The sequence below is a fragment of the Chlorocebus sabaeus genome, chromosome 6 (genome assembly GCF_047675955.1).
Source record: "Chlorocebus sabaeus isolate Y175 chromosome 6, mChlSab1.0.hap1, whole genome shotgun sequence".
In the NCBI taxonomy this organism is placed as follows: domain Eukaryota; kingdom Metazoa; phylum Chordata; class Mammalia; order Primates; family Cercopithecidae; genus Chlorocebus; species Chlorocebus sabaeus.
The window spans coordinates 46,871,811-46,895,888 of record NC_132909.1 but is presented as its reverse complement, the minus strand read 5'-3'; the positions used below and the strand labels follow the sequence as shown (position 1 = coordinate 46,895,888).

General features: G+C 53.2%; 1 protein-coding gene across 1 annotated transcript; it reads left to right on the top strand.

Annotated features, from left to right (window-relative positions):
• RAB8A (RAB8A, member RAS oncogene family) lies at positions 1-21,965 on the top strand. Its single transcript, XM_007995631.3, has 8 exons — positions 1-155; positions 6,317-6,377; positions 9,972-10,032; positions 13,676-13,753; positions 15,591-15,680; positions 16,204-16,269; positions 17,759-17,809; positions 20,624-21,965. Exons 1-8 carry the CDS (start codon positions 32-34, stop codon positions 20,714-20,716), a joined length of 624 nt encoding a protein of 207 aa, XP_007993822.1. The 5' UTR covers positions 1-31; the 3' UTR covers positions 20,717-21,965.
• The last annotated feature ends 2,113 nt before the right edge of the window (positions 21,966-24,078 follow it).

Sequence of the window (24,078 nt, the reverse complement as noted above, 5' to 3'; positions counted from 1 at the left end):
GCCGCACTTCCCGTCGGGGAGAGAGTGTAATATGGCGAAGACCTACGATTACCTGTTCAAGCTGCTGCTGATCGGGGACTCGGGGGTGGGGAAGACCTGTGTCCTGTTCCGCTTCTCCGAGGACGCCTTCAACTCCACTTTTATCTCCACCATAGGTAGCGGGACCGGGGAGTGGCTGGGGGCGCCAGAGGCCCGGGCTGGGCGCGCCCCTGAGGGACTGGGGCTGAGGGATCTACCGGGCTGGACTGGCCGAGGGCGCTGAGAGGATCGAGGGGGCCTAAGGGGACAAGAGCAGTCGCCTGTACCGCCGTTCGGGGGTTCCTGGGCCGTGGTAGGGGAGACCAGGTGCCCATTTTGCAGATGGGGAGACTGAGGCTCCGACCCTCAGCCCGCTCGTTAGGGAGTGTTATGTCCTGGGCTGGGGTCTTCGCGCCCGTCCTCTCGATCTGTCCTAGCAGCAGCCCTCAAAGCGGTTCTTTTGAGGCTCCTGCCTTACAGAAGTGGAAACTGAGTCATGGGGAATTGGCCATGGGAAAAAGACGGTGACATCTCACCTTAATGAGCATTTACTGTGTGCCAACTGCTTCCCGTGCATTTTCACACTCTCCAGTTCTCGGTGTTAAGTGCTGTTTTGAGCCCGTCTCACAGATGAGGAATTTGAGGCTCAGGGAGGGCCTGGAACTTGCCCAAGGCCACACAGTCTGCAGGTGGTGAGAATGGGATTTGATGGAATTTGAACCTGGCTGTGTCTCAACCCAAAACTCGAGGCTTAGCTATCCTAGAGAGATGCCACCTCACACTCCCAGCTGATGACAAGCTCAGCTAATGCACCTTGGAGCCGGGACTGTAACCCACACCATTCCTGCTCTTTTCTCTGGAGCATTCAGAAGTTGAGCCCCTCTCCCTGACCATTCTTCCCCTCCTAAGTGTATTTTCCTCTAGAAGGAATAAGAGGAGTCAGGACCTTTTCCCTGCCCACATTTCATCCTGCTCCAGGATGACAGTAATGGCAAGTGACAGCACTGCCTGCCCTGGGACCTGTCATCCGCAAGAAGATGCAAGATAAAAGCCTCAGCGAGCAACTAAATCAGCCACTGCCACAGACAGCCTTGACTTCCCTATCAAAGGGCCCAAGACTCCGGTTGTCACTTTAGAACAGCTTTTCCCGTAGGGCCAGCCCACATTGTGGTTGAACAGAATTGGCTTGGTGCATCTCAGTTGTGCCGTCTGCAGAAGTGGAGCTGACCTCTCTCAGTGCCACAAAAGCAGTCCTGGCCCACAATGAGAAGGTTAGACCGGGGAGTAACACCAGTCTGAGTGGCCTGGGAGCTCTGTAGCCCTGCTAGGGATGGGGAAAATGGGGGAACGGTCACTAAGGAGTTTATTCCAAGTCACGAAAATGTAGGGAATGGCCTTTGCTTTACTATGTCACTTCAACAGAATCATGTTTTCTCCCTGAACCCCACGATAATGTGCTGATTCCATTCTTGCCCCCCTCCAGGAGCTGTGCTTTTTAAATTTTATTTTATTTTATTCTATTTTATTTTATTTTATTTTTTGAGATGGAGTCTAGCTCTTTTGCCCAGGCTGGAATCCAGTGGCGCTATCTCGGGTCGCTGCAACCTCCGCCTCCCGGGTTCAAGCAATTCTCCTGCCTCAGCCTCTCTAGTAGCTGGGACTATAGGCACCCGCCACCACGTCCAGCTAATTTTTGTATTTTTAGTAAATATGGGTTTCACTATGTTGGTCAGGCTGGTCTCAAACATGACCTTGTGATCCACCTACTTCGGCCTCCCGAAGTGCTGGGATTACAAGCATAAGCCACTGCACCCAGCAGAGCTGTGCTTTATAAAACAGTTATATGCCTGATGTAAAGTAGAGAGAATTGACTGGAAATCGTTACGTCTGGTTTCCAATTGCTGTTTGCCCTTGAACATGCACTGCCCCTCTCTGAGCCCTGCTGTCTTTAGAGCAGGAGTGACACTGTCTCCCGGGCTAGTGCCCTGGTGGTTGAGGATTAGAATTAGACAATAAGGGGTTGTCACCATAACCAGAGGCCATCTCGAAGAAGCAAATGAATGGCTCCTACAGTGACAGCATCCAGCCTCTGAAGTCAGATGGTTCTGAATTCTTCCCCCTCCCCAACTCCAAGGCCAAACTTTAGGGTAACTCTTGTGCCCCAACCGATCAAGAAGTGGCATTAATTCAGCCTGGGCAACATAGCAAAACCCCATCTCTATAAAAAGTAAAATAAAATTAGCCAGGCATACTGGCTTACCCGTATAGACCCAGCCACTTGGGAGTCCGAGATGGGAGGATTGATTGAGCCCAGGAGGTTAAGGTACAGTGAGCTATGATGGCACCACTGCACTCCAGCCTGGGCAACAGAGCGAGACCCTGTCTTAAAAGAAAGAAAGAAAGAAATGATGTTAACTGTGGGAGGACTGTGGCTTGCCTTCGCTCAGATCCCAGTTTCCCGGCCTCAGCACCTTCCCCACAAACCCCCCTCTGTTTTTTTTTTGTTTTTTTTTTTTGAGATGGGGTCTTGCTCTGTCACCCAGTCTGGAGTGCGGTGGCATGATCTCGGCTCACTACAACCTCCGCCTCCCAGGTTCCAGCAATTCTCCTGTTTCAGCCTCCTGAGTAGCTGGGATTACAAGTGCCCACCACCATGCCCAGCTAATTTTTGTATTTTTGTATTTTTTTTTTTTTTTAGTAGAGACAGGGTTTCACCATGTTGGCCAGGCTGGTCTCGAACTCCTGACCTCGTAATCTGCCCACCTTGGCCTCCCAAAGTGCTGACATTATAAACATGAGCCACTGCGCCCAGCCCAGACCCCCCTCTTTACAGTTACTTTGAGCTTTAAAGAGGCTGTCTTCCATTTGCAGATGAGGATGTGACTTGGTGAAAGTTACCTAGCAAGGTGAAGGTGGCACCTGACCCCAAGATCCCTCCCTCCCACCCCTTCATTCCCCTCCTTCCATTTGTAGCCTTCTGTCTTCTAGGAATTTCTAATTCACCATGACCTTGAAGTTCAGGCCTCATAATTCTTAGGCCTCATAAAGTTTACACTTCGTAATTAAATTTGGCATGTTAATAAAACCCAGAGGAGTGTAGGGCGGAGTGCTGCTGTGGAACTTGGCCAGCCTAGCAGTGCTCCTCGATTTTGTGTGTCCCTGTACACGCGTGACAGGAAGTGGGGAATGTTTTAGGAAGCCTAGGCACACTGGGCTGTCTAGTCAGCTTAAAGGTGATTCCATAAATTAGCCAGACGTGGTGGCACTTGCCTGTATTCCCAGGTACTCGGGAGACTGAGGCAGGAGAATCGCTTGAATCCAGGAGGCAGAGGTTGCAGTGAGCCAAGATCGTGCCACTGCACTCCAGCCTGGGCAACAGAGCAAAACTCTGTCTCCAAAAAAAAAAAAAAAAGGTGATTCTATATTGGCTGCGGGCACCTCTGGGTTTTTCTTTATAGACAAAGATTGAGTGGCTGTTCATTTTCTGCCACTCAATCCTTAACATTTTGCCAAAAGTTCCATTTCATCAAAGCCTATTCTCAGAAGTCCCATCGATTATTTCTGGTGTGAACTTGGCCCTGTAGTTCCCTGGAATGGGTTCTCACCAGACTGGCTCGGCGCCACTGCCTCCTCAGGAGTCCATTCATTCCTCCAGTAAGAGGGTTGGCATTTGAGAAAGTGCTTTGTGAACCACTCAACACCACGTAGACCCTGTTGCGCTTTAATTCTTTGATCCAGCCATATTTTGCCAGTGCCTTCTGTGGGCCAGGCAGCCGCTTTGGCACGAGGGCTGCAGAGAGGACACAAGTGAGTCAAGGTGCCTGCAGGACTGGGGTACCAGCTTCTGGCAAATGCATATTCAGCCTGTGTGTGTTCAGTCACTGGAGGTAATAGCAGCGGATGAGACTTGTCAGATACCTGCCCCCAGGGAGCTTACGTTTGAGAGGGCGAAATTCCAGTGCTGAAGCTGACTGGACGGAAGTAGCATTCCCAACCTGGGTTCAGAGAGGCCCAGCCAGGCCTGGGCCTCGAGTCTTCTCCGGCAGGGATTTGACCAAACTCCTGGTGGCAAAGGCGGAGTCTGGCTGTTTCTCATCCACATGGGCCAGTATGATCTGCAAGCATTTTGCCCAGGTCCACGCAGCAGATACATATGTATGTCAGCTATGTTAACAGATAGGTAAAGGGAGAACGGATGAGGATGGTCAGGAAGGCTCCCCTGAGGAGGGAACTTGAATGGGAACCTGGACGAAGGGATAGCCACGTAGCTACAGAAGGAAAGAACTTTCCAGGGCAGGAAAGAGCAAACATCAAAGCCCCCAGACAGGAGCGTGCTTGGAATGTTGAGGAAATCGCTGTGTGGATGGTGTGGCCGGAGAGAGCAGGTCATGAGCCAGAGTGCTGAGAGGTGACCAGATTAGGCAGGATCTCGACACACACGGGCACCTGTTTCCACTTTATTCAAGGGAAGTGGGGCAGGGAAACCACTGAAAGATGCCTTAAAAAAAAAAAAAAAAAAAACCCGCTTTATGAGGTAGAATTCGCATACGACCATACAGTTCACCCATTTGCAGTGTACAATTCAGTGGCTTTGGGTCCATTCACAGAATTCCACAACCATCACCACAGGCAATTTGGGAACATTTCTATTATGCCAAAAAGACGCCAACCCAAGGCCAGACACGCACAGTGTCACAGTGGCTCACACCTGTAATCCTAGTACTTTGGGAGGCCAAGGTGGGCAGATCACGAGGTCAAGAGATCGAGAACAGCCTGGCCAACATGGTGAAACCCTGTCTCTACTAAAAATAGAAAAATTAGCTGGGCATGGTGGCGCATGCCTGTAGTCCCAGCTACTTGGGAGGCTGAGGCAGGAGAATCACTTGAACCCGGGAGACAGAGGTTGCAGTGAGCCAAGATCGCATCACTGCACATCAGCCTGGTGACAGAGAAACTCCGTTTCAAAAATAAAAAATAAAGACACCAACCCTTCCAATTTCCCCATGTTCCCCCCAGCCCCAGACAACTGCTAATCAGCTTTCTATTCCTATGGATGAGCCTGTTCTGGACATGTCTGTTAATGGAATCTCATACTAAGTGACCTTTAGCGTCTGGCTTCTCTCAGCATCCTATCTTCAAGGCTCATCCACATTGTGTAGCATCAAGAGTACTCCACTCGTTTTTATGACTGAGTCGTATTCCGTTGTATGGTTGGACCACATTTTGTTCATCCATTCATCTGTTGGTGGACACACTAGAAAGTTTGGAGCAGAGGGCCGGGTGCGGTGGCTGATGCCTGTAATCCCAGCACTTTGGGAGGCCGAGGCAGGCGAATCATTTGAGGTCAGGAGTTCGAGACCAGCCTGGCCAACACAGTGACACCCCATCTCTACTAAAAATTCAAAAATTGGCCGGGCGTTGTGATGGGTACCTGTAGTCCCAGCTACTCGGGAGGCTAAGGCAGGAGAATCACTTGAACCCAGGAGACGGAGGCTGCAGTGAGCCAAGATCGTGCCACTGCACTCCGGCCTGGATGACAGAGCGAGACTCCGTCTCAAAAAAAAGAAGAAAGAAAGAAAGAAAGAAAGTTTGGAGCAGAGGTTAGCTGTGTAACGTGGTTAGGGTTGTATTTTTGAAGGCTAGGGAGGGGACTGAGGGGGAACAGTGGGAGCCTGGGGAACATCAAGGTGGCTGCAAGGTCACCATGGGGAAAGGGGATGAAAGCAGGAGGTGAGAGACAAGGAGGATGGGGTCAGGAAGGCTAGTTAGGAGGTGATCTTCAAGGAGGCCTTAAAGGAGGGGAATTTTGCCCAGGTGTCGGGCGGGTGGGACACAGACCACCTGCAGAAAAGGAACAGCGTGTACAAAAGCTGGGAGCAAGAGAGAAACTGACCATGTGCATGGACGCATCGTGGGACCCAAGGCCCTGTGTGCTTGGGGGTCAGCTGCAGGGTGGTGGGGAGCAAGGGACTCAGGCCTGCAGAGGGCTCTGCTGAGACCCACTCTGTACAGCTGCCTGGGGCAGGGAGGCGGGTTCAGCTGGCGGCAAGGGACAAGAGCAAGGCTTTGCCACCCACGCCCCCTGGGTTTGCTCTGCACTGCTCCCATCGGCCCTTGTAGAGGGAAAGTATCTCCAAGTGTTTCCAAATCTGGATATTCCGACATCCTGCATGCCCAGTGCCAGGCAGGGTCTCCATAAGCCACGACAACTGTCACCTGCACAGGTTGGTGGCGCCCAGCTCAGACACAGCTTGGGAAATGGGCTGACAGTGATGCGCCTTTTTTCCTTTTCTTTCAGGAATTGACTTTAAAATTAGGACCATAGAGCTCGATGGCAAGAGAATTAAACTGCAGATATGGTAAGAGTCATTGTTCTCTGTCATTCTCTCCACCTGGCGATGGCTTCAAGCCAGAAGCCCTTGGCGTTCTCCCTCCGCCCTCCCTGTGACCTTGGCCTCCGTCTCTTGGTGCCCAGTCCTGGCACATGGGGCTTTCTCCAGAAGCTCCTGGAGTTTTATACTCAGCCCAGAGAGCTGTGCTCTGCTGGCTGCGGGGCGCCAGGGCCTATAGCATCATAGGCACAGAGCTGCCCAGCCCCGGCTAGCTCAGTGTTCTGCCGTGGGCACCATCTGGGTCTGGGCTTCAGAGTGGGCTGCTTCTGTTGAACAGGGAGAGAGCCCTCTCGGTGCCAGGTGCTGGTGACGCCTGCAGGGACTGCGAGATACCCCAGCTGACAGTTTCCTTTTCAGCCTCCTCACCCACTCAGAAGCATAAAGGTCCAACTTCACTTCCTCTTTTCTCTCCTGGGGCAGGCCTGGCCTCCCTAGCATACAGACCGAAACCCCGAACCGAAATTAAGCCAAGTCCGGGCCCCCTAGTGAGACCTGTTTCCATTCCTGAGAACTAAGGGTGACTTCCCGTGCACATACAATTAGAGAAGTGGGGAGACTCCAAGTCGCCATTGCCGGCCTGACTAGTTTGCTGAGACTGAGTTCAGGTAGCGGGTATGATGGGGTCCTGCCCTGTACACATGCCACTTGCATAGAGTCACTGGCCCTGAGCAAAACAAAGAGAAGTCACATTTAAGAGCATAGTGCAATTTCCCTGTCACCCAAACCAGCCAAGTGCCTTTGACTAGAAGCAGTGTGCCAGGAGATGGGCCGTGAAGCCATCCTCAAGTCTCAAAGCGTGACCCGTCTCCCCCACTTGCCAGTTTCAGGGAGCCCCACAGGTACCCTTGGCTCCAGGTGCTATTCATCTCTTTTTTTTTTTTTTGAGATGGAGTTTCGCTCTTATCACCCAGGCTGGAGTACAGTGGTGTGATCTTGTCTCACTGCAACCTCCGCCTCCCGGGTTCAAGCGATTCTCCTGCCTCAGCCTCCCTAGTAGCTAGGATTACAGGCATGTGCCACCACGCCTGACTAATTTTGTAATTTTAGTAGAGATGGGGTTTCTCCATGTTGGTCAGGCTGGTCTCGAACTCGCAACCTCAGGTGATCCACCTGCCTCGTACTCTGAAAGTGCTGGGATTACAGGTGTGAGCCACCACGCCCAACCCCACTGTTCACCTCTTAATCTGACTTCGGCAGTCTGGGGTAGGTTTAACGCACAGTCCATCCTACAGACTTTGGTAGTAAGTTAAGCTCTGGCCGCCTTGTAAGTTCCAAGCCTTGGAAGTTTCTCCACTTCCAGCACATTGGTGCCACGTCACCCTTTGTTCCCAAGTCCAAAGTGACGCTGCACTGGCAAGCAGAAGTTTCACTTTCCTCCTGCCTTCCTGCTTCTGCTCTTAGCAATCGTGGTGAGGTTAGTGACTCAAAACTCTTCTAAGGACTGTGGTTGAGAAAAAGATGACTGGTTTTTTTTTTTGTTTTTTTTTTTTGAGATGGAGTTTTGCTCTTGTTGCCCAGGCTGGAGTGCAGTGGCACGATTGCAGTTCACTGCAACCTCTGCCTCCCGGGTTCAAGCAATTCTTCTGCCTCAGCCTCCCAAGTAGCTGGGATTACAGGCGCCCGCCACCACACCTGGCTAATTTTGTATTTTTAGTAGAGACGGGGTTTCGCCATGTTGGCCAGGTTGACTTCGAACCCCTGACCTCAGGTGATCCACCCACCTCGGCCTCCAAAAGTGCTGGGATTACAGGCGTGAGCCACCACACCCGGCAAAAATGACTGTTCTTAACTACTCATTTCTTCTGTGGCTGGTGTCAGAAAGTCAGCTTAGCTCCAAGCAAGGTGTTTCTGCACAATCTAGACATACAGAGCCCTCTGGGTCCCTGCAGGGCTGTGGGAGGAACCCTGGGCTTGGAGACAAAAGACCTGAGTCTTGCCCTGGCTCTGCCGCCAATCAGTTAGGTCACCTTTAATTTTTTTTTTTTTTTTTTTTTTTTTTTTGAGACAAAGTCTCACTCTGTCACCCAGGCTGGAGTGCAGTGGCATGATCTCAGCTCACTGCAACCTCCACTTGCTTGGTTCAAGCAATTCTTGTGCCTCAGCCTCCCAAGTGGCTGGGATTACAGGCACCTGTCACCATGCCTGGCTAATTTTTGTATTTTTAGTAAGACAGGGTTTCACCGTGTTGGTCAGACAGGGTTTCACTGTGTTGGTCAGACTGATCTCAAACTCCTGACCTCAGGTGATCCACTGGCCTCAGCCTCCCAAAGTGTAGAGATTATAGGAATGAGCCATCATGCCTGGCTTTTTTTTTTTTTCTTTCTCAGTGGTGCAGAGTAAGACAGTCTTATTCTGTCATGAGTAAGACTCATAAGTAAGGCCATGCCTGGCTTTTTTTTTTTTTTTCTTTCTTTCTTTCTTTCTGCAGTGGTGCAGAGTAAGACAGTCTTACTCTGTCACCCATGCTGGAGTGCAGTGGCACAATCTCAGGTCACTGCAACCTCCGCCTCCCAGGTTCAAGCGATTCTTGTGTCTCGGCCTCCTAAGTAGCTGGGACTACAGATCTGCACCATCATGCCCGCCTAATTTTTGTATTTTTAGTAGAGATGAGGTTTGACTGTGTTGATCAGGCTGGTCTCGAACTCCTGGCCTCAAGTGATCCACCCGCCTCGGCCACTTAAAGTGCTGGGATTACAGGTATAATAAGCCACTGCACCAGGCCACTTAGGTTACCTTTTTTTTTTTGAGATGGAGTCTTGCTCTGTCACCCAGCTGGAGTGCAGTGGTGCAATCTCAGCTAACTGCAGCCTCCAACTCCCGGGTTCCAGTGATTCTCCTGCCTCAGCCTCCCAGGTAGCTGGGATTACAGGCATATGCCACCACACCTGGCTAATTTTTGTATTTTTAGTAAGGACAGGGTTTCACCATGTTGGCCAGGCTAGTCTTGAACTCCTGACCTCAGGTGATCCACCCACCTTGGCTTCCCAAAGTGCTAGGATTACAGATGCAAGCCACTGCACCCGGCCAGTTAGGTTACCTTTGAACCAAACACTAAGTACCCTTCAAGCCAGGAGCTGGACTGGGCATGGGTGCGTCTTACCCAGGCATCTCCTCCCGGGCAGTAGGCCCTGTGTTCCTTGTCATGCAGATGAGGAGGGACTTCCCCCACCATTCAAACCAAGATGGCGGGCCTGAAAGCTTTTCCTGAGTCCCAGCCACCCCCAACAGCAAGAGCTATGTTCCTGAGCCACATGACCGGCTCTTCTGTGAACCAGAAACTCCAGGGAGAATTCCCTAGAAGCAAAGGTGCAGAAGAGGAGAAGATGCATGGGTCAGGGATCCCATCATGGCTCTGCCACACCAAATGACCTTAACCCCTCCAGGCCACAGTGTCATTCCCTGTAATAACAGGGAGATTAGAAGGTGTTGCCTCAGCAGAAGAAGGTGTCACAGTGGATGACCTGTGAGAAAGCCAGGCATCCCAGGGAGATGCTCCTTGTCTCCTACTGGGGACAGTTATTTTCCTTTAATGTTGCTAATATCCCTTCTTTTCACGTTTAGGGACACGGCTGGTCAGGAACGGTTTCGGACGATCACAACGGCCTACTACAGGGGCGCAATGGTAGGGATTTTTTGTTTGTTTGTGTAAGTCAACATGGGAGCGTCACTGTGCATTGATTACCGAAGCCTAGATGTTTCTGTGGAGCCTGTGCCCCAACTCCTCAGGGCTCCTTGGTCCCAAGTTAGTCTCAGGAAGAGGCTTGTGCCCCAGCCCACCCCCATGTACATACCTCGCCTTCTGGCTGCAGAGACAATGCAGGGTTTACATAAAGTGGAAACATAATTCTTTGGGAATGAAGGAAGGCACAGGAAGCCGGTTCTTCCAGGTGAGCTCAGTGCAGTCGGAGCCAGCATGCCCCAACTTTTAGGAGTGGTCACATGACCCGCATCTGTCTCTATGGAATTTGCTACCAAAAGCTTGAAGATCTTCCAGGAGCTGACCTGCCCTGGGTTGTCGGCTGTTATATCCATCACCCAGGCCTGAGGCGGGATGACGTGACGGGAAGACTCACTCATCATCCCTCAAAACATTTCTCAAGCACTTTCTCTGGGCCAGGCCTTAACTAGATGCAGAAGGCGGCCAGGGATGGGAGGAGGTCCTGTCTCGGGGCCCTGTGTGTACACAGCAGGGCATTCAGGGGTGGAGGGAGCAGGAGGTGGAGCCCTTGGTCCTGGCCTAAGACCCTGGCTTGCCCACTGAGCTCCATCTCCTGACTTGGAAAATGGAACAGCACATAGCACGTGTCCCAGGCTGTGCTGAGGATAAATGGCCATCTCTCCCCATTCCCAGGTCCCTCTGCTCCCCACTCTTTCCTTGGCACACCCCATCATTTAATTGCTCAGGAAACGGCCTATTTCCTCGATGAGGGCAGCACCACATCACGGTCCCTGCCATCTGCCTGGCCCCGGGGAACCTGCTGGGTCTGCAGTAGTTGCTCAGGAAAGACTTGTGGAGGGTGGAGATGAATGGAGCCATTATGTATTTAGAGCATCCCACGCGGCATCTGAAACCTCGTGGAAACCCACTCGTGTGGGTTGCAGCCTTAGTATGCCTCAGTAAAATTAATGTATTTCTTTCCCCCCACGTCACAGTGCTCTGGTGGAGGGTGGGCAAGGGCCTGAGGGCACTGGGGTGTTGGGGAGCTTCAGCCTCTGGAGAAAGCTGTGTGACCTGGGGCCTATCCCGATCTTCTCTGGGCCAAAATAGCCACCTTCCACCCTGCCCTGATGACCAAACCCTCCCCTGCACCAGACAGTGGGTCCAGGTCTTAGCTCAGATTATGTCATTGCATTTTGGCTGTGAACGCCTTTTCGCAGGCGCCCTTGTCATCCCTGTTTTATAACAAAGAACCTGAGGTTTGGCCCGGTGGCCTTCCCTGCTGAAGTTCACTCAGCAGGTAAATGGCTAGGCTGGGCTGGGCTCTTTGTCTCCAGCACCCACGTCCTCAACCAGCACCAAGATAACTGTGGCTTTCCATCCTCCTAGACCCAGGCTAACCTGAACAGATGCCACCACTGGCTGCATGTGGCTATTTGAATTTACCCAATTAACATGGAAAATCCAGCCAGGCACGGTGGCTGATGCCTGTAATCCCAGCACTTTGGGAGGCCGAGGCAGGTAGATCTCTTGAGGTCAGGAGTTGGAGACCAGCCTGGCCACATGGTGTCATTCCATCTCTACTAAAAATACAAAAATTAGCCGGGTATGGTGGCAGGTGCCTGTAATCCCCGCTACTCAGGAGGGTGAGACAGGAGAATCGCTTAAACCCAGGAATCGGAGGTTGCGGTGAGCTGAGGTTGCACCACTGCACTCCGGTCTGGGCAACAGAGCAAGAATCCGTCGCTTAACTACTTAATTAATTAATTAATTAAAAAAAAAAAAAAACATTGAAAATCCAGCTCCTGGGGTCAAAGCAGCTATGTTTCTTGTGCCCTAGCACCTTGTGTAGCCAATAGCAGTCATATGGGACAGCGCCACCATTGCAGCTGTGTCCTCATCTCTGTCAGCATGCTCCTAGACCCTTGGGCCTCAAAATCTCAAGTTTGGGAAGCATTGGATGCCTAGAGACCCATTGTGAGGTTTGCCCAGACGGGGGCCTGGAACATAGTCACTTGGAGCCCTGAGGGCTGTTTCCAGGAAAACCTGGAATAGGATGGCTGGCTCAGTGTTTTCCAGGTGCTTCTGCTTGATTCTAAGAGAGAGCTCTACCCACTGCCCCACTAACGTCCAGGTTCTCTCCCCTCAGCTCCCTGAAATAGGTACAAATCCAGGAATTTGAGTCTTGGGCACATGTCACAACTTAGTGGTGAAGGCAGGAATCCTGGGCCTTCAGAGGATCTGGTCCCTGGATGAAAGGCCCCATGCCCCCTGTCCCTGACCATGTCATAGTCACAGGGGGTGCCCACCGTGGCTGGGACGCGGCAGACGTCATGGGCCACTGCAACCTTGAGGTTCTTCGCCATGGTTGCGGCTGACTGTGAGGCCATTATTCATGTCCCCGAATTCCTGGAGGGATTTGGGGTTGCAGTGACTTTCCTGCCCCATCTGTGTGGTTTTGTCCCACACTCTCGCACCCACACCTGTCTCACCATTACCACATGGCCTGTGTTTTTACTCTGCAAACTTGGATGGCCTCAGACAACTTGGCCAGCAGCAGAAGTCATCAGTGCCCTCGGAGGCGCCACAGATGCAGAGCTGGGCCTGGGGAGCAGGTACGAGGAGGAAGGAAGAAAGCCAGCCTGGACGTGAGCAGGCCACATGCCTTGGAGCCCAGGATGCCCGGCAACCAAGGGGAACTTGTGATGGCACTGCAGGCTGGCCCACTGTGGGCACTTCACAAGGACATCGAGAACCGCACACAGACCATCAGAGGGTGGCCCCTGCATGTGGGTTCTGGGGCTGAAAAAGGCCCAGGGACATTGCTGAGAGGATAGGTGTCATCAGTGCTTTTGGAGTTAGCCCCCCCAGGCTTGAATCTTAAAGGTCACTTCTCTGTGCCTCAGTTTCCCCTTGCATTGCATGGGCATGTTTGCCCTTGTCCACAGCAGTGGTGAGGCTGTGGACCCAGGCTGAGGCAGGGCTGCCGCGAAGCTCTTTCAGGACCCACGGACCGTCTCCCAGTTGCTCACATCTAGGTTAAGGAACTGGAAGGGCCTCGGCGCTCCCGGCTCCATCTTCACACAGCCCGTTCCCTCTGTGGTGAGGTCACTGGAAGTTGCGTGGATGTCGGGTCAGGACTCCCTGGGCTCAGTTGTGCCTGAGAGGTGGCTCAGGCAGAGCGTGGGGCAAGCAAGGGGTGAAGAGGAGGCCGATTGCAGGGGAGGGTCAGTGTGAGGGGAGCACTGCTGGCAGTGGGCCTGTGGAGCAGCTCCCAGCATCAGGCTGCACCGCCCCATGGGCCATGAGGGGAGCCAGCCGGGCTTGTTAGCGAGGGCGTGGCAGGGGCTGGCCTGTGAGGCAGAAGGGTCACTTCAGCGGCCCAGGGGGCAGGACAAGGCTGGTGCCAGAACCCAGCAGAAGGGCCACAGGGATGGAGAGGAGGGGGCTGGCTTCCGGGGCTCCACAGAGGTGGGGAGGGTGGCAGCTAATGGGCCTGGCTGTGTAGTGGGTGCTGGGCTCCCCACCACTGTTCTCTGGTGCCGCCGCGGCCTCCCTTCCAGAGCCTGCGGCCCATCAGGCACCTGTGTCTTCTCTCCCCGCTCAGGGCATCATGTTGGTCTACGATATCACCAACGAGAAGTCCTTCGACAACATCCGGAACTGGATTCGCAACATTGAGGAGGTGAGGCCCGCCGGCTCCTCCCACTATCCCTGCTTCAGTCCTTGTCCCAGAGCCCTCTGGTTTAGCCATGAGAAGGCCAAGGTGCAGAGACACATACAGGCCACTTGCCAACAGCCTCCTAGTCAGGGACATGGTGGGAGCAGGGACTGAGATGTAGGCAGCCGACCCCAGGGACCACACACTGGCCTGGCCCCATCCCAGAGCCCCTTGGATCTCACCCCTCCAGCTGGTCTGTTGGATCTGGCCAGTGTCATGGTCGTAAGAGAAAGGATATCTAAGCTTGTGGTCACCATGAGTGTTGGGTGCTTTCTAGAGAAGGAAGGGTCTAGCACAGGTGTGACCCTTGTAGTTGGAGGGTGTGGTGAGCAGGCGTCAGTTGTACTTTGAGCTATATCGGAGCAGGGTGTGACCTGGTGCAAACGACCTGTGTTCAGACCTTGAACCATAGACGGGTGAGAAGGAGGCCAACCCCTCCTCCCCTCCCAAAGCCAGCATCTTCATCTTCCTGCTCCCCAAAGAGCTGACCTCACCCCAAAGCTTTCCTGGCTGCCGGCACCTGCAGCTTTCGATAACTAACCAGGTGGGGCTTCAGGTCTGAGGCACAGCCAGAGAACTTTTCCCATCTATAAAGCCACAGCAAAAGGGCATATCACTGTCCACCCAGGACTCAGGGACCTCCCAGGCCAGGCCGAGAGGCCACCCTATCATTTATGAGTCATTGCATTGGGCTCACCTCCCCAGTGAGCCTGAGAGGGCTGCGCCCCAGCTGGGGAAGCTGTCTTCATCTGTGGAGAGGGGAGCCTGGTCTTTGTGAAAGGTCTCTGTTTCCGGCCAGCGGGCAGGAACCACCTTCTGGTTCATGGGAAGTAAGGCAGGGAGTGGCACAGTAGGTTCCAGAGACCAAGTCTGAGCTGGTGGAAGAAGACAGCAGTTTCCAGTGTCTCTGTCCTCCAGGAAGTGTGGTCCGCTCCATGGGGACCCAGGGAGGCTTGACGAAGGAGCCACCTTTGGGTATGAGGGCAGAGTTAGGGCAACACCACACAGTGTGGTGAAGTGCCTGTGGCCACCTCAGGCACGGCCTGTTTCTGGAGCCCAAAAAGAGAGAGTTGAAATATCAGGGCCAGGCGCGGTGGCCCACGCCTATAATGCCAGCACTTTGGGAGGCCAAGGTGGGCGGATCACCTGAGGTCAGAAGTTCGAGACCAGCCTGGCTAACATGATAAAACTCTGTCTCTACTAAAAATAGAAAAAATTAGTCTGGAATGGTGGCAGATGCCTGTAAGCTCAGCTATTCGGGAGGTTAAGGATCACTTGAACCTGGAGGCGGGGGTTGCAGTGAGCCAAGATCATGCCACTATACTCCAGCCTGGGAGACAGAACAAGACTCCATCTCAAAACAACAACAACAACAAAATGTCAGAGCAGAAGGTCCCAGGACGACAGCTGGGGCCTCTTGCAGAGGAGCCGGGGAGGGAGGGAGGAAAGCAAAGGTCGGGGGTAAATATCTCAGCCTCACTCAACTCCCATAGGCTAGACCCGCCCAGTAGCCCAGGTGCGGGGGCCTGATTGATATAGCCATAGAAGCTGCCAGAAAGCATTTCAGAAAATGTGCATTTGCTCAGAGTAGCAGCTAGAACTCTGGCCCCGGCCCTGGCATTGACTGTGTGACATGGGGCCGGCTGCTCGGCCTCTCTGAGCTTCAGCTTGTCCCTTAGGCTAGGCTGTACCTAGCAGTCCTGACCCCACTGCTCTGATTTCTGGGGACAGGGTGTGTGTTGGCAAAGGCACCTGGCCTGTGTCATCCAGTCTGATCCCCCATCTGCCCTCTCCCTCTCAGCACGCCTCTGCAGACGTCGAAAAGATGATACTCGGGAACAAGTGTGATGTGAATGACAAGAGACAAGTTTCCAAGGAACGGGGAGAAAAGGTGGGCATGGTGGCACAAGGGGCAGAGGGCCTCGGGGTCTTGGGGTTCTTGTGCGGAGGCCTTCCCCTGTGCCTTCCCCTGTCCCTCTCTGCCCCAGGGGCTTGGGACAAGTTGGTCACCCCAGTGGGGCGCGTGTCGTGGGATGGCAGAAGCACACACCCAGCCGGGGCTTCTTGGGTGCGCTCTGCGGGCATCTCATCAAAACCTACCATGGTCCCACGCCAGGCTTTTAAGACCACAGGAGTGGGGAATGGAGCCATGGCTTGATCCCAGCAGGCCCCCGCCCCCCTCCCGTCTCAGCTGCCATCCCCAGCACTCCATGCCCTGCGTGGCACTGTGGAGGGGCATTCACAATGGGCTCCCCACTATAGAATTGAGGGAGCGACCCAGGAAGTCACTGCCACAGCCCCAGTCCCGTTGCTGCTCCCTCTTGGCGCCAGACCCGACTTCAGCTCCTGTTTTGGGCCAGCTCAGATGCGCCCGGCAGCCGGTGAGCTCACATGTGTGCCTCCCTCTCTCACAGCTGGCCCTCGACTATGGAATCAAGTTCATGGAGACCAGCGCGAAGGCCAACATCAACGTGGAAAATGTGAGTCCTGGGCCCTGCTGGGAGACATGGGGCCTGCAGGATTGGCCCCTTCAGGCTGAAGGGGGAGCTGGCGTCCTCCGAGGAGGTCCTGCCAGAGGGACCAGCCTCAGGCTCAGGGCTGCCAGTCAGTCCTCAGAGGGACATTTCCTGGGCAATGCCACGTGCCAGGCACAGGCAGCCCATGGGAATGTGGTGCCATCAGCACGGGCAGGCCCCACACAGGGCACCTAGGCTGCATCTCACGGGCTTCTGGGCAGCCCTGGGGAACAGGCACGGTTTTACAGGTGAGGACGCTGAGGCTCAGAGAGACCCAGCCCTGTGTTTACACTCCCAGCCACACCACTTATTGTGGAGAGGTCCCGGTCAAAAGCCCAGACGCAGCAGGGAGCCCTGATGGGACCCGTGCCCATGCCGCCCTCCCCTCTCCACGGGGTGACCCCAGCCCTGCAGCTGACCCTGTGATGTTTCCCCATCCTAGTCATGTTTCCAAAGCAGATCTTCCATGTCACTCCTGACCTAAAGTCTCTGTGCTGACATGAAGACAAAGGCTAGACTCCTCGCCTGGCACGGAAGGCCCTCCCTCACCGGCTACAACTGGTGTTTGCCACCCAGGACTCAGGCCTTGCCTACCCCCTCCTCCCTCCCAGGGCCACCTGGGCTGCTCCCTTCTCCAATACTTCACTGCATTCCCCTCCTGTGTGCCCCCTTTTCTGCCTGCCAGGTTCCCTTTTCTAGTCAGGGCCCGGCCCAGGGGGCCCCTCCCCAGGAACACCTTCAGCCTCCCCTGGGCCTTCCTCTGCACCCCAAGCCACTCTCCTCTTCAGAACCTCCCACCTCATGGGGATGTATGTTGGGATTAGCCTCCCGCTGTCTCTGTATGTCCCCTCAAGACTGTGACAGCAGCTCAAGCCTTGGCTGTGCTGGGAGATGAACCTGCTCCTGCTCCCAGCCCTGCCAGGCAAGGACTCTGAGTGAAGCTTGTTTGGCCACAGAGCTGCTTGCCTTTTTCCCTGACCATTAGAAGGGAGGCCAGAGCTGACAGAACCTAGGAGTCAGACAAAGAACTGGGCACTCCTTCTAGATTCTTCTGGATCGATCAGTTAACTGCTGGGTGCCTTTGGACAAGTCACTTGTCCTCTCTGAGCCTCAGTTTCCTCTCTGGCCAACTGAGTGTTGCCCCATCTCTCAGAGCTTAGGGGAGGTGGCACATGGGTAAGTCCTGTCAATGCTGAGGTGCTCTGCAGAAGTGAGAGTTGGCATCAGAGAGTTGGCATCAGAGAGTAAGGGTGGTTGGGAGGCAGAAGGAGCTGGGGAAGGACAGGAGCTGGGGCCGGACAGGCCAGCTGAACCCACTGCCAGAGGTGGGCATCAAAGGGCCACATGGGAGGCCCACGCCTGGGGAAGCTGTCCTGCCACATCTGCTGTACACAGGCGGGTAAGGACTCGGGGTCCTGCCATCCCGAGGACTCACAGTGTGCTTATTCCACAGGCATTTTTCACTCTCGCCAGAGACATCAAAGCAAAAATGGACAAAAAATTGGTGAGTGTGTGTCCTTCCCAGATCCCCGAATGGATCTCTGGGATCCAGCCATTGTCATCAGTAGCAGTGACATGACGCGCCCTAGATCGTGCTTTTTAGGGCCCAGCCAGACCCCATGGGACATTGCTAGGAAAGGGGGAAGAGTTTGCAGGTGTGGCTGGGACATCAGCACCAGGCAGTGCCGGCCTGGGAACACTACCCAAGCAGACAAGGCCATGCCCGGTGAGTCCCCAGGCTAGCAGGGGGCACATGGCCCTTTGCATTCCACTTAAGATGAGGGCCAGAAAGACAACACGGTGTGCAAGGACAGAGAGCCACACCTCAGAGAAAAGCTTCCTAGGTCGCTTGGGCAGGGCCAGGGCTAGTGTCTGATAACTGCTGGCTCACTGTCTTGATAAGCATGGCAGATCGAGAACCTGCCCCCGCCCCACCCCAGCCCCAGATGCTACAAGTTGTGACAGCTCTGTGACCTTCATTGTGTCCCAGGGTTCTCTGAGGCCTCCAGGGAGGTCTGCGTGAATCCCTCCCCATCCACCCTCTCATTCGTTTCTTGTTTTTTTATGGTTACCATGCTAGCGATTTCCTAGTCCACCGCGCTCAGTGTCAATGGTGCTTTCTTGACGGAATCACAACACTTCCCTGTACTTTGGGGGCAGTTAGTGCCTAAACACCGTCGCGACCCTTCTTCCCTCAGCCTGAGGCCAGCAACTGCCCTTGCCCGGCCATGTTACGTTGGTTGTCCAATCGAGGAGCACACGGCATTCTATTTGTGGGTTAAGTCTCGTCACTCGAGAATGCACATAAAATACAAAATGCCATTCAAGTAGTTTACATCTGATGTAAGCAAATCTGTTTTATAATTCTAAGATGCAGTGAGTTGAACAATGAGGCACGCGATTGATTTAATAGCAGCTCTTTGGCCATTAAATCAAAATGGGAAACAGCTCATGGAAACCAATGCACTGACCAACAACAGTTTGGGATTTTCTTGTAATTTTTTTTCTTCAGTATAGCGGTCAAGGTTTGATTCTTTTTTCTTTTAATTTTTTATTAGTTGAAAAAGAGATTTTTTTTTTTTTTTAAAGTCTCACTCTGCCACCTAGGCTGGAGTGCAATGGCACCATCACAGCTCACCACAGCCTTCAACTCCTGGGCTCAAGAAATCCTCCCACCTCGGTCTCCCAAGTAGCTGGGGCTATAAGCACGTGCCACCATGCCTGGCTAATGTTTTTTCTTTTTTTTTTTTTTTTGAGACAGAGTCTCGCTGCGTTGCCTAGGCTAGAGTGCAGTGGTGCAATCCCTGCTCACTGCAACGTCTGCCTCCCAAGTTCAGGCAATTCTTCTGACTCAACCTTCCAAGTACTTGGGATTACAGGCACATGCCACCACGCCCGGCTAATTTTTGTATTTTTAGTAGAGACGAGGCTTCACCATGTTGATCAGGCTGGTCTTGAACTCCTGACCTCAGTGATCCGCCTGGCTCGGCCTCCCAGAGTGTTGGGATTACAGGCATGAGCCACCCCGCCTGGCCATTTTTTTTCTTTTTTAAGAGGCAGGATCTCACTTGTTACCCAGGCTGGTCTCAAACTCCTGGGCTCAAGCAGTTCTTCTGCCTCGGCCTCCCAAAGTGCTGGGAAGGGTATGATGGGGTGGGTGGATAAGTGAGAGACTGATTGGAAGGGGTGGTAGATAGCAGATGGAAAATAGATCTGTTTTTGAAAAACAAATTATCAGTTGTAAGGGAATTGGATGGATGGGTAGATTATGGATGGATGGTTGGTTGAAAGGGGATAAATCAATGGTTGATTTGTTGGAAGGAGATGGTTGGATAGATAGATGATTGGTTTGTTGGTTAGTTGGAAGGGGATGGACGAATGGTTGGTTGGAAGGAGGTGGTTGCTTGGAAGGGGATGGATGGATGGTTGATTGGTTGGAAGGGGTGGTTAGAAGGAGATGGTTAGTTGGAAGAGGGTGGATGGGGGAAGGAGATGGATGGGTGGATGGATGGTTGGAAAGGGATGGATGGATGGTTGATTGGTTGGAAGGGGTGGTTAGAAGGAGATGGTTAGTTGGAAGAGGGTGGATGGGGGAAGGAGATGGATGGGTGGATGGATGGTTGGAAAGGGATGGATGGATGGTTGATTGGTTGGAAGGGGTGGTTAGAAGGAGATGGTTAGTTGGAAGAGGGTGGATGAGGGAAGGAGATGGATGGGTGGATGGATGGTTGGAAAGGGATGGATGGATGGTTGGTTGGTTGGTTGGATGAGGTGGTTAGAAGGGGATGGATGGTTGGTTGGTTGGTTGGAAGGGGATGGATGGTTGGAAGGAGATGGATGGTTGGAAAGGGATGGATAAGTGGATGGTTCTTGGAAGGGATGGATGGTTGGTGAATTGGTTTGTTGGTTGGAAGCAGGTGGATAGATGGAAGGGAATGGGTGAGTGGATGGATGGATGATTGAAAGGGTATAGATGGATGGTTGATTGGTTAGTTGGATGGTTGGAAGGGGACAGCTGGATGGACTGGCAGATGATGGATGGATGGTTTGATGGCTGGTTGGATGGTTGGAATGGGAACGGATGGATGACCTGGCAGATGATGCATGGATGGTTGGATGGCTGGTTGGTTGGTTGGACGGTTGGAAGGGGACAGCTGGATGGACTGGCAGATGATGGATGGATGGTTGGATGGCTGGTTGGTTGGTTGGTTTCGTTGGTTTGGTTGGTTGGTTGGATGGATGGTTAGATGGATGGTTGCTTGATTGTGAGACATAGTGCTGCTCAGTGATAACCTCGGAAAACCTCTTGTGATTTCAGGAAGGCAACAGCCCCCAGGGGAGCAACCAGGGAGTCAAAATCACACCGGACCAGCAGAAGAGGAGCAGCTTTTTCCGATGTGTTCTTCTGTGAGGAACACTGCCTTACTCTGAGCCTCGCTCGGCCCAGCTGACTGTGCCTGTTCTGAGTGAGCCCCTCACTCAGCCGGGGCCCTCCCACCTCCAATGCCCCACCCACGCCGTGGCCACCGGGCCCGCGGCCACCAAAATGCAATTGAGAAATTGTTTATTTTAGTAACTGTCTGATCTTTTTCAACTTTGGAGATGGAATAAGTTAAAAATTTGCTATTTTTCCTGTAACGTCTGCTGAACGGGCCCACCTACACGTTGTATATCCAGAGAGAGAGAGGGAGTCAAGGTGCGACTGTCGACCGTAGCCAGTGTCAGGCCTCTGCCTCTGGGCCTTTGCTTTGTGGCCTCACTGCAACACAAAGCTCCACCAGGAGGCTCGTTCACATCCCCCACCATGGAAGCGAGGTCCCAAGAGGTCAGTGGTGGTTCCAGGAGCAACAGGTCCCAAACCCTGAGCAAGGCAACCGATCGCCAGGCCCGGGAAGCATCACCCAGGAGATCTGGCGCCCACTTCCACCTCTTCTCTGTTTTGGACAAGTGACAAACCATTTTGCCCCCTCACTCTTCTTTGTTAACTGTTAAACCAAAGGAAAGCACAAATGAAGGAAATCCTGTGTAAAGCGTTGAGAAGGAAAGAAGCCTGGAGCAGCCTCTCCAGTCCACAACCAGGGGTTAGGTCCGCAGGCCCATCTGCGGTCCCCAGCGAGCATCAAAGGGACGCTGTGTGTGCTACAAGTGACCCCGAAAACACAACCACAGCCGTCACATGGTCCTCCTGAAGTCGGGGCACCCTCCTCTCAGCACCAAAATGGCCCCCCACTCCTTCGTGTCCTCCCACTGTCTCCAAATCGGACGTTCTTTCTAGCTGAGATTTTTACTTTTCCAGATCTGTAGCGCCATGAAGCAATTCAGTCTTTGACTTCCAGTGGCAGACCTGGGTGATCGGGAACAAGCGTGTCGTACCCCTGGCTGGACATGGCCAAGACACGAGGCATTCCACGGCGGCAGGCTGACCGCACAGCAGTCTGGATTGATTTTCAGCCGTCATCATTGGGTTCTGTTTTGACAGCTTTGGTGTCCCGTAGAGACTGCGATTGGGACCAGGTCAACCAAGCCAGAGGGGTGTCACCAGGGAGCCTTTTCTTTTTTTCTTTCTTTTTTTTTTTTTTTTTTTTCCTCCTTAAGCTGCTGTCGATCCAAACCATTGGCATCATCGTTTCTTTTGAATTAAAACCAACATGTCAGCAATAGTCTGCTCTCCCCGGGAATCTCTAACATGCTCTGTTTACATCGATAAATGCACTTAAGGAAAACAAACAAAGCTCATCTTAAAGTCCAAGGATTTTTATGTCCACATTTTCCCTGTAGGCCACACAAACATGACCAGGTCCTGGGGGTGGGTCTGGACAAGATGGTAGAGCCCACGGGTTACCCCATCGAGCGGCCACCTCAGAGGAGATGCCACCTGTCATCAAAAGACTTAAATTGGGAAAAGAAGCCTCCTGGCTTGGTGCAGTGGCTCACACCTGTAATCCCAGCACTCTGGGAGGCCAAGGCGGGCAGATCACTTGAGCTCAGGAGTTCGAGACCAGCCTGGCCAACATGGTGAAACCCCATCTCTACTAAAAATACAAAATAAAATAAATTAGCCAGGCATGGCACATATACCTGTGGTCCCAGCTCCTCTGGAGGCTGAGGCAGGAGGATCACTTGAGCCAGGAGGTTGAGGCGGCAGTGAGCTGAGATCGCACCACTGCTCTCTAGCCTGAGTTACAGAGTAACAACCTGTCTCAAAAAAAAAAAAAAAAGAAACCCAGCCCTTCCCACCTGCAGCCACAGCCCTACCTCCACCCCTCCTTTGCAGGAAAGTGGAAAGGGGTCTCTCCCTGCTGTTTTACTCCTCTGCTTGACCTGCTAAGCCAACATCAGCCCCACCATGCCATCGAGACTGTCTTGCCTTGGTCTCCAGTGGTACCCATCTGGCCACGTTGAGTCCTTGCTTCTGCAACCCTCAGCTCCCATGAGCACCCCATCCTCCACAAGAGCCTGCATCACCTGGCTTCTGGCACACGGCTCGGCCAGTGTGTCCCTCCTGCCTCCCTGGTAGGTCCTTCCAGGGGCCCTCTCCTGGCTGGCTTTCCGGGCGTTCCTTCCACTCTACCCAGGGTCCTTCCCAAGACCACCCCCAGGTCCAGCCATTCCCTAGGACTTGGCAGAGAGCTGTACTCACAGCCAAGATCACAGCAAAATCAGCAAAGGGAAAAGGCAGGCAGAGTGAAGTCTAGAGGCAACCAGACAAGCTTCCAGAATCCTCTCACAGTGGGGTCACACACCCCATGCTTAACTCCCCCAACAAGTGGTAACAACAGGTGTGTAATGTGTCTCTTGTGAAAGCTGGTTGGCAGTTCTGTGCCCATGTGTTTATGGGGCCAGTCACACAGGAACCCTCTACTTGGCACTTACCAGGATTCCAGACTCCTACAAAGAAAGCAGGGGTTTAGCGTAAACCACATCAATTTGTACAGAAAGTGTAGGCACCGGTCATGAGCCACGCATGTAGGGAAGTTTTATATCCATAGGGAACTTTACCAGCTGCAGGCCCAACCAGCAGGCGTTTCTCAGGAAGCAGCCTCAGATCTGTTCATTCTTTTCTGCACACACTATGCCTTTAGGGAGGCCAGTGACTTCCAAGCTGCAAATTCAAGCCAGATCCAAGTCTGGGTTTCACCCGCCACTCTGTATTCCAATTTGAATGTCTCATCGGCACTGTAAGTGTAACACAGCTCTGACCCTGGACTCCATCCCTGCCTTCCCCATCGTGCCCACAGCTGACCCCTCCTGAGTTGTAGCCACGACCACCTGGACCTCTGCGACCACTTCCTCATGGGTTTCCGGTCCTCCCCTCTGTCTTTCAAACTATTTTCGGAGTGTCCTTATGAAACTGACATTAGTGTCACCTGCTTGTTTAAAGCTCCCCCCGGGGTTGGAGTGTGTGGGTTATGCCTATCATCCCAGTGCCTTGAGAGGCCGAGGCAGGGGAATAGCTTGAGGCCAGTTCAAGTTCAAGACCAGCCTGGGCAACATAGTGAGACCCCATCACTAAAAAAAAAAAAATTACAAAAATTGGCTGGGTGCAGTGGCTCACATCTCATCCCAGCACTTTGGGAGGCTGAGGCAGGTGGTTCACCTGAGGTCAGGAGTTCGAGACCAGCCTGGCCAATATGGCGAACCCCCATCTTTACTAAAAATACAAAAATTAGCCAGGCGTGGTTGCACACGCCTGTAGTTCCAACTACTCAGGAGGCTGAGGCAGAATCGCTTGAACCTGGGAGGCAGAGGTTGCAGTAAGCCGAGGTCACACCA